General features: G+C 32.9%; 1 protein-coding gene across 1 annotated transcript; it reads right to left on the bottom strand.

Moving 5' to 3' along the window:
- Positions 1-277: 277 nt before the first annotated feature.
- On the bottom strand, positions 278-4232 carry LOC131874490 (peroxidase A2-like). The gene is made up of 4 exons (XM_059217895.1): positions 4000-4232; positions 2365-2556; positions 1874-2039; positions 278-955 (listed from the first exon to the last, which is right to left on the bottom strand). The coding sequence occupies exons 1-4, from the start codon at positions 4204-4206 to the stop codon at positions 540-542; spliced, it is 981 nt and encodes a 326-aa protein (XP_059073878.1). The 5' UTR covers positions 4207-4232; the 3' UTR covers positions 278-539.
- Between the last annotated feature and the right edge of the window lie 5399 nt (positions 4233-9631).

Genomic DNA, 9631 nt, shown 5'->3' with positions numbered 1-9631 from the left:
ACTTTTTCCTCAACATTTCATTCATAGAATTTGAATCATACATTGAATCTCGATTAATGCTCTTTATTAACGTTTATTCTAATGCTAATATTCTAGCTTGATAGAGAAGGTAATAGAAGAGAACCACCTACACGAGATTAATTGAATATAAATTATAGAAAGTTATAATACCAGCGAAGAAACATTCTGTTATTAGCCTATGTCAGTATATAAATATGTGTATTACATATTTCTTAATTAATAGAATGCTGATGTATGCATTAAAAAAACTCAAATAAATGTCAAAGTCATGTTCCATTTTAGACAATTCAAGGTGAGAAGAGAAGACTATAATCAGCAATTGCTCACTGAGAAGCTCCTGGACGAGAATGCACTAAGCAAAGATTCATAACTCTTTATCCTATAAGAAAGCAACAGTACAGCATGCAAGCTCCATAGTCTGAGCTACCATTATTAAATTGCACTTTTTTACCACTTGACCTAACTACTTGTTGGAAATCATGCTATGACTGATTTTCCTTAAAGAGTTTCTCAGTTCATCAATTTCTAAACCTGCAATTTTTCCTAATTTCTCCATTGTAACCTGTGAGAACATTTAGGTTTGCCAACTTCATCATAGAAACACGAAAGTCCATGAAGAAGGCATTGGGAAAATTGCTGTAGTAATTAACATAGAGCGCAGTAGATGCATTTGGAGTTGAGAACAGAGCTTGATCAGACTGAAGAACACCCTTACTGTTTTGAAGGTTTTTGAAGTAGTAATTATCAAATGTGTCTTTAGTCACAGAGTCCAGTGGAGCCAGTGTGTTAGGATCACTGCTGCCATCTGGGCATAGACTTTGCAGGTTTCCCAACATGGATTGCTCAATTGTTGGGTCTGGGCTGCTTGTGCTGTTGAAATTGAATAGCCTTGAGCTGAAAGTATTGCAGTGAGCAGAGCCTATTGTATGAGCACCTGAATGAAACGCAACAGACATCATCCAATAAAATCAATGTGAAGAAACAGAACTAAAGAAACTAACTCATGTCAATTATACTGTCAAATTGCTAAAACCCACTGATACTTCTACAACAAAGAAAAGGTAATACAAAGTATAAGTATAGAATGAAATAAATTTGTTTATGAACTTTTCCCTTCAAGATATGGGAACAATGACACAGATACTTACAGTGATGTACTCAAAACCTTGAAATCAAGAAAATCAAAACAGGGTTATAGAAAACTTCACAGTGAAAATGGTATACCCTTCAGAAGATAAAGTGAACAAAGTGTGAAATTAACAAATTTGAAAAATTAAGCTTTTGCTAGATCTGGTTGAGTTTAAATAGCACATTCTAAGTTTTGATTTGGTTAGATATAATCTGAAATCACACTAGATTCTCAAATAGAACCCACTTATTATTATGATTTAAAATGAACCATCTAAATAAATTAAAATTTGAAGTGTTTTGTTTAAGCCGAACCCATAAACCTCATAGAACATGCTTTGAAAAAAAATTCATAAAAATATAAACAGTTATACTAATTGACTATAATTACATAGATTATAGAGGTCATAACTTGTGAACCTTAACATCAAGGCAACCAAACCAACTTTTAAGGAAATTAACTCAGACTCTTTTCAGAGTGAAACTCGAACAATAATGTGAAGATAGTTTGGAAGCAAAGAAAATGGAAAGACACTAATTACACATGAAAATTTAGGAGACCTGTTGGAAATCACAGAATTAAGTAAATAATTTCACTAATAACCTAGTACCTGGTTAGTGAAACTCTTTAATACAAGCAAATAAATCTTGGAGATTTCGTTTTGAAACTTTCCAGCAATTTATGATGATAATTTAACAATTTTCTCTTAAAAGTCCTTTTTACCTGAGAGTACTACCATATCTTGGACTGATAGTCCAATGCTCTGAAATTTTTTGATGATTGTATCAAGCGAATCAAAAGGAGATGGGATGTTGGCATTTACTGCACTTTTATTTGCAGTCGTACCATCTCTTCTTCCCAGGTTTACTTGCCAATAAGGTCCCCCAGTCTTGCATAGATAAAGCAAATCAGAGTAAGCATTTTCATTAATTACAGAGTAACTTAGTGTGTATGTGTATATATATATATATGTGCATACAAACATGTGTATTCATGTATATACACACTATCTATTGAAATGATTATACAGATGAGAAAATGATCTTTTTGTTATTTGTTAAGTGTGTTCAAATATAAAACTTCGCAGCCATTTTGTTGGCTGCATAGACACCACCTGTATGTATTTATGATATCGGTTGTATGATACCCTGTCTATATATGAACATAAGCATGTGAAAGATATTAATGAGGCTCTTTAAAAGAAAATCACTCACCATATAGACTGAATCTCTAGCAGCAAGGCTGAGAATGTCTGCACATGAAACAGTGGCATTGCATGAACTTTCCACAGCTGCTTTTATGGTATCAATGACTTCAAATCCTCTCGCTGAGTTAAGATTAGGACCAGCGGTTTTCTCTCCTTCAAAGCTGTCTGTGTCATCTAGCAAAACTGAGGCATCACATCCCTGTATTAAAAGCAGGTTAAATCCATCATTACTAATATATAAATTCTATTAATGTCCTCTAGTAACAATGTTGGACCTATTCGACAAGGCAGAACAATTACATGCGTACAAAAATCTTTAGAAAAGAATCTTGCACTCTATTCGTGATTTATGAAACTACTTATGTGAAAAAACACATTTACAATATTCATTATAATCCTTTTACATTACTGGTGGAGTCTGACTCTGTTCCGTCTAAGAGTCGTGCAATCTAAAATTAAGGTCACTTAGAGACATGGGATATAGATAGTGGAAGGCGAATATATATATATAATTTTTTTTTTTTTCTATACTCTAGATTAATTTTGTTGTAGCCAATAAATTGATTCATAATCAAAATTCTTCTTGGTAATATGATTGATTAAACTTGAATTTCTTTATGACTCTAGTCAATATTTAGTAATGCGTATAATAAGGGGATACAATAGGCAATAGCACAGAAGTTACTCTTCCTGCTGAGATTAACTAGTAATGCATAAATTTGCTATCCCTTATAACTAAGGCGCATAAGGTCATGCACACTAAAAATGCTTTTCCTTGGTAACATCAAGAAAATTGTGTTCAAGTCTATTCAAATTCTCTATGGTTGAGTGAAAAAAACAAATTAGACTGATTACAACTTAATTTCCTTTCATATTAAGCCTTATCTAATTATGTATACCAAAAAAAATTGTAATTCTGAATCTAACTATTCAATTTTTTACAGAGCAACCTAGAATTTCTATTATAGGAACATGGACAACTCCTGGTCCAATACCCACAATTTTTAACGCCTACAGTTATAATATAATTGTATTAATATTCATTTACTCATGTACTCTAATTTAAATGGCCTCCCTGCTTGTACCCCAGGCCTTCAGATAACCATAATTTTTTTAAGATCTATTGATATCCATATTTAATTCTATTTTCTTATGGCATAATCAAGAACCATATGCTATTGATTCCCATCAAACTTTCCTATTTCTTTGAATTCTATTTACATTATTACTTTTGAGAATAAAACATTCTATTCCACAATGAAAATGGATTGAAAGGAAAAGATGTAAATTAATTATAGTAATGCCCACAAACCAGTAAAAAATCAATGGCACTATGACGTTACAGCTGTAGTTTAGTAGAATACTAGAAAAGATTGGAAGAGCTTATATCATTTAGTTAAGCTGTAATTGTGTATATGAATTTAGATCTGGATATCTACATAAATAACTGATTTAATTCAGAAAACTTAGAGTAGATGGACAAGAACAACATGCAAGACTACGATATAATGAACTTTGTAGATTAACCAAAAGCAGAAGAAAAAATATTCATCCACAACATCATATAATATGTAAAAGGAAAGCTAAGATTACAATCCAGTTTTAATCGTTATAGTAATACCAAATAAGAGAAAATACATACGTTAATAAAACAATCATGAAAATGGAGGCGAAGAAGAGAAGCTGCCATTCTTGTCTCATTCATCACAGCAGATCTGACAACACTGGACACAATTCTCTCCAAATATGGACAAGTATAGCTGTAGAAGTAGTTGTTAAGCTGGCCACAGACTGTTCCACCATGTTGTAGCACAACAAGTGCAACAACAAACCAAGTAATTGCCTTCATAGTTATAGCAGAAAATAGTTTCAGAGTTTAAGCTCTGACTTCGTTATGAAAAGTGGGGATTCTATGCATCTTATATAGAGGAAAGTAGCCGCCATAGTGGAGAATCAGTTTGTCTTGTTTGCAGGTGATAACTTCCCACGTTATTTTCTTAATAAGTTATATGCATTTAGTGGAGGGACTGCACATATAATTAATTGAGGAAGACTACTTCTAAATACCATCCTAGAAGCATTATGTGATTATGCTTCTCTGGAATGCACTTACATAAAGCACAGATTTGACCATCATTGGTGGAAAGAATTTGGCATGTCAATTGAGTCCTCATCCATTATACATTTTCGTGCCCAATAGACTTGCATTATGAAGGAAAATGTTTATACATTTTGAAATGAATAGAAATGGCAGGTACACAAATGCATTACATTATCTTCTTATCCTCTAATTGTTCGTAGTGCTTGGCAAGTCATCTATTAAATATCAGTGTAGACTAAGTGTAAGTTCTAGGTCAATTTGACGGTGTATAAGTATGATTGAAAACAAAAAATAACACCACTTAGTATATTAAAATGTTTTGTAATATAAATGTTTGTTCATTCCTGGATAAGATTATTTAGGAAGGTCAAACATATCTCTTATATATGCATAGACCAGTTCAAATTGAACATAGATGAGTGTGTAGAGCAATTTAATATTCAAATGGATCATTATGCTCAATTAAAGTTGATTATGGGTGTTTCTTAGAATAAGTTAATATCAAAATTGTTTCATTATCTAAAAATTATATTTATTAAATGATGTAATAATTTATTAAAATTCAATTATGTTTTTTTAATTAGATAAATTTATTGATAGATATCTTAAAGTAGTAGTTCATAAGAGTTTATATCTTATGAGTATAAATAGTCTATATAACACTCGTTATTTTTAAGTATTGCTATAAACATCAAGACTTCTCAAGAAATTGCTCTCTTAAATACTAGTATGATATTTATCAAGTTTGTAAAAGTATAAAATATTTGTACAATAAAAATGCTAGTAGATATTGTCTTGACAAAAGTAATAACAAATTATATATTGTAACCTAATAATAGGTAGAAGAAAGCGAATCAAAGAACTAGACACACATTGAGAGGATAATGTGGCTTCTCGTTTGGTTGAACGAAAAACTTGTAAAAGGTTTCTTCAAGGGAGAATCTAGAGCTTCTAACTCATTTTGAGTAGCAAATCCAATACATGCCAAATAAGCTAAAATACCTTCTTGAGTGTCTAGATGACCTATAAGGAACTTGTCACCTCATCCATAAAAAAGACTTAGTGAGAAGGTGGAGTCTATTGCCTCACAATTTACTAAGATTCAAAGTTAATTCTCCATCTCCCCTAGTTGGATGAAGAATAAAATTCTATAAAGTTGCAAATAACTCAATAAATTATTAAGCTCTCATTAGTTGAAGAACTAGATTTGAGTTATAGAGCAAGGTGCACTGTCTTACAAATTTAAAACACCTTTAAAGTGCTATAATTTTTAGAAAAACCGAGAACAATTTTTATCCCCATATTAAACTACTAAATGTATTTAAAATGAAAGAGCACAAATTCTTTTAAAAATTGTTTCCTTTTATTTTTTAAAAATCAAAATAGTTAGAAAGGAAGGAGTGAGCTTTGCTAGAGTTTCAATCTTAGCTCTACTACTAGAATTATACATTCTTTTAATGTCATACTATATCTTGAGAAATAAATTTCTTATTTTTTATTTCTTTATTTTAGGGTCCAAGGTTTTTCCATATCCATACATTTTTAACCTTTTAATGGCCTCCCTCACTGTATCAACTCATAAATTTATACTATTCTTAAGGGTTTGGGCGTGTGCACAAAGATGGTGGTCTAGAAAAGTGGACACCACCCAAAAAAAACATGGAAAAACAAGCAAGGCGTACGCGGTTTCAAAATTTGAAATTCTCGCGTACGCGCTTAGGTTTGTTCTTCCCAAGCCTAGAAAAGGTAGCACGTATGCACTACTTTTAGGAAAATGAGTGCATACGTGCTACACCTAGGAAAATGAGCGCGTACGCGCTGCTCATAGGAAAATGAGCACATACGCACTAATAATCCAAATAAAACTGTGTACGTGCTACCTGGTTAAAAAAAGTTAAAAAAAAAACCGGGTCTCATTTACCCGTGAATAACGCATTTTTAACTTCGTTTTTTCCCCATTTCCTCTCCTAAACCACGAATGAGGTGCTAGATTTGTCCTCCAAGCTATGGATAGTTTTTATTTATTTTTGTCTTTCTTTCTGGTTTATGCAATTTGTTTTACATTTTGAATTTAATTTCATTAAATTTGATTAGATTTTTTTGTTTTTTGTTTCAAAAACCAGATTCTTCTAATCCACAACAAGAACAACCAAATGCATCTCCTGAAAACCCACAAGAACAATCAAATGCACCTCCTGAAAACATACAAGAACAACCCCCAATTCCTCCTTTTGACCGCACACCCGAAACACAGGAAGAATTAATTAATCAGTTAGGACAAAATACGTCTAAAATCAATAGACTGATTGTTAAATTGAAAACTTCTGAACTTGACCATCATCAATCCCTCGCCACTAGCCTAGAAACATTAGCTAGTGGTGCCATAGTTGTTTCCACAGAAATTACCAAATGGGGAAGCTTTAGGGATAGGTGTCGTCAATTCTATGCCAATGGGCTATCATACGATGGAGTAAAAAACAAAATATTACTAAACAACAAATATGTGCCCTTTTTGTTGATCCCAAAACTGGCTAGTCATTACCTCTTAATGCAAAGAGGTTTCCCATACATGGTGTACCAATGTGTAGATGAAGAATCTTTTTTGGCAGAGGTGGTGGATGGTCTTTGATGATCCACCTTGTAATAATTATGAGGTGCCATTATATTTTTTGAGAAAAATATATTGTGAGTTTGTGCTCAATGTGCGGTGAAACTATTTTGACATGAGAGAGTTTCATGGTAGAGGTGGTGGCTCTGCCCAAGATAGACTTGGAGCCCGTAGGTGATTACCCGCGGAGAGTTGCCGCCCCCTAGCACCCAAACCCAAGGTGCATTAGGTTGTCCCATTAGAGCTGAAAGAGTCGATGGAGCTATAGACTCTTTAGGTGGCCACAACATTGACTGGTGCCATCATCCAGCATGTGACGTCATTAGAATGCCCTATTGTATTGGATGATGAGCCATTAGAGGGTGACAAAGAGCCCATCCAACATATGTGTGATAGTTGCTTGGGGATATGCTTGGGGATAGATGATGCAGCTGGTGCAGATGGATCCTCATATCATCTGTGCACGATTTGCGGTTGTAGATGTCAGGCTCACACGGTTGAGGATGTCGCACTGATAGATGAGTTGATGGACATGGTGTTTTCCCATGAGCCACAGACACATGTGTGTTGATTTGAATTCATAACATTTTATTTATCAGTCACTTTAAATTTGTAATTACATAAATGAATTTTCATTTATACATCGATTTAAATTGAGACAAATAATATGCATTTCAGGATGCAGCAACAATATCCCATACACCTCCCCCAGTTACTATAGCTGCAACTTCGATGCCTGAGGTATAAATTTGTAACATGTTAAAATAGAATAGTACACTTTGAATTCTAAAAAATACAAGATATATACTAAATATCTTTAATGCTTGGTCCAATTTCTGGTTTGTAGGTGTTGACAGGGGACGAAATGTCCCAGATTGATGACATCACCCTCTCAGGGATTGATTTTGGTCTACAAGGCTATATGGTATCATATTTTGTACAAATCTTTTTATGTATTGTTTTGATGGAATATGCAAGTCATTTCATTTTAGATTTTTAAAATTATGTTTAATTTATTATCTATACTAATATCTCATGTTAATTTTGTTTTTTTAGGGTACCCCCTCTGCGTCTAGGGCTCGTCCTAAGAAAAAAAATTCCTTGAAGATGCCAAAACGTGGGAAGAAGGTAATTGAACACATTTTTAGTTGTACAATTGTTTGAAAATGTTGAAATCAAGTATTAGCTGGGGTTTGTTGATTGATTAGTGTTTTTTATCTATTTTACATGTACAACGACCATTGGGCTTTGTGGATTTGTTGAATGCACCTGATTCACCCACGGATCAAGAGAGGGCGGAGGTATGTATCTCTACTTTATTTTCTTGATTTCATGATTATATGCACGCATACATGTGAACTTGTGATATATTATAATCTTATAATTTTTTTATACAGGAAATATCCATACCTATTTCGTCAATGGCGAACCCTCCTCATTGCATTGGAGAAGCATCTCAGGATCCGGTACAGTTTTCTTTGATATTTAAAATTAATTGTTTTTAACCTTCAATACTTATCATTATATTAATTGTATTTAATATTTGAACATTTTTTGTATAGGTAATAGCGACAGTTTCTACATCGATGGTGAGCCATCCTCAGTCCATTGGAGAAACATCTCAGGCACAGGTATGTCATTGTTCTCTATATTATAGCTTTTAAGTGTTTTTGATATATTTATGTTAGTACATTGTATTAATTGTACATTTAATCTACAATAGACCCCTTCGCGGTACGACCATAACATGGATCTATTTAAGTATGTCTTCAAGAAAACTCCTAAGAGTGACAAGGAGAGGAGAGCGAAGACATTAGCTCCTAGATCAGCCGATGAGGTAATCTACATTTCAATTGCAAAGGAATTAAAGTTAAATGCATAGTTATGTTGTTAATTTGAACTATTTTCTACAAAAGAATTCTAACTTGGCTTTTGAATTGTGGTTTTGCAGCCATCTATAGAGCCCAGTACTGCATCAAAGAGGCTTGATTTTGATGATCCACCACAAGTTTAGGATCATATAGTGTTAGTTTTGGTCATAGAATGACCAATACATGTAGATATACTCTACATTTTTATTGTATATCGATTTGGACATGGCATATGCCACATTTTTGCAATACTTGTATTGAATTGGCAGACATGCCTTTTATATATATATAAATATCGATATTCAATCCAATAAATGTGTAATGAGTTCATTATTTTGTATTCGTTGTATTTTGTGGTTGTCCTTTTATAAATTTAAATGAATATTTGCATATGTAATCAATAATATGAATAAAAACAACAAAAATATATGATATAAAACATTGCAATCGTTGAATATGATTTGATAAAATTTCTAAAATGTTGAATTAACCCTACAAAACTCCTTGTATTCAGTTCATTATTGTGTATTTGCTGTATTTGGTGGCTGGCCTTTTATAAATTTAAATGAATATTTGCACATGTAATCAACAATATGAATATAAACAACAAAATTCGACAATATGAATATAAACAACAATGTGTTTGGTGCGAGAGCACCCTCACGCTTGCAATGGTCAAATTTTGTTCGTCGTG

Source organism: Cryptomeria japonica, chromosome 3, assembly GCF_030272615.1.
Source record: "Cryptomeria japonica chromosome 3, Sugi_1.0, whole genome shotgun sequence".
Taxonomy (NCBI): Eukaryota; Viridiplantae; Streptophyta; class Pinopsida; order Cupressales; family Cupressaceae; genus Cryptomeria; species Cryptomeria japonica.
The sequence above is the reverse complement of the archived record's forward strand: the minus strand, read 5'-3'. Positions and strand labels throughout refer to the sequence as shown.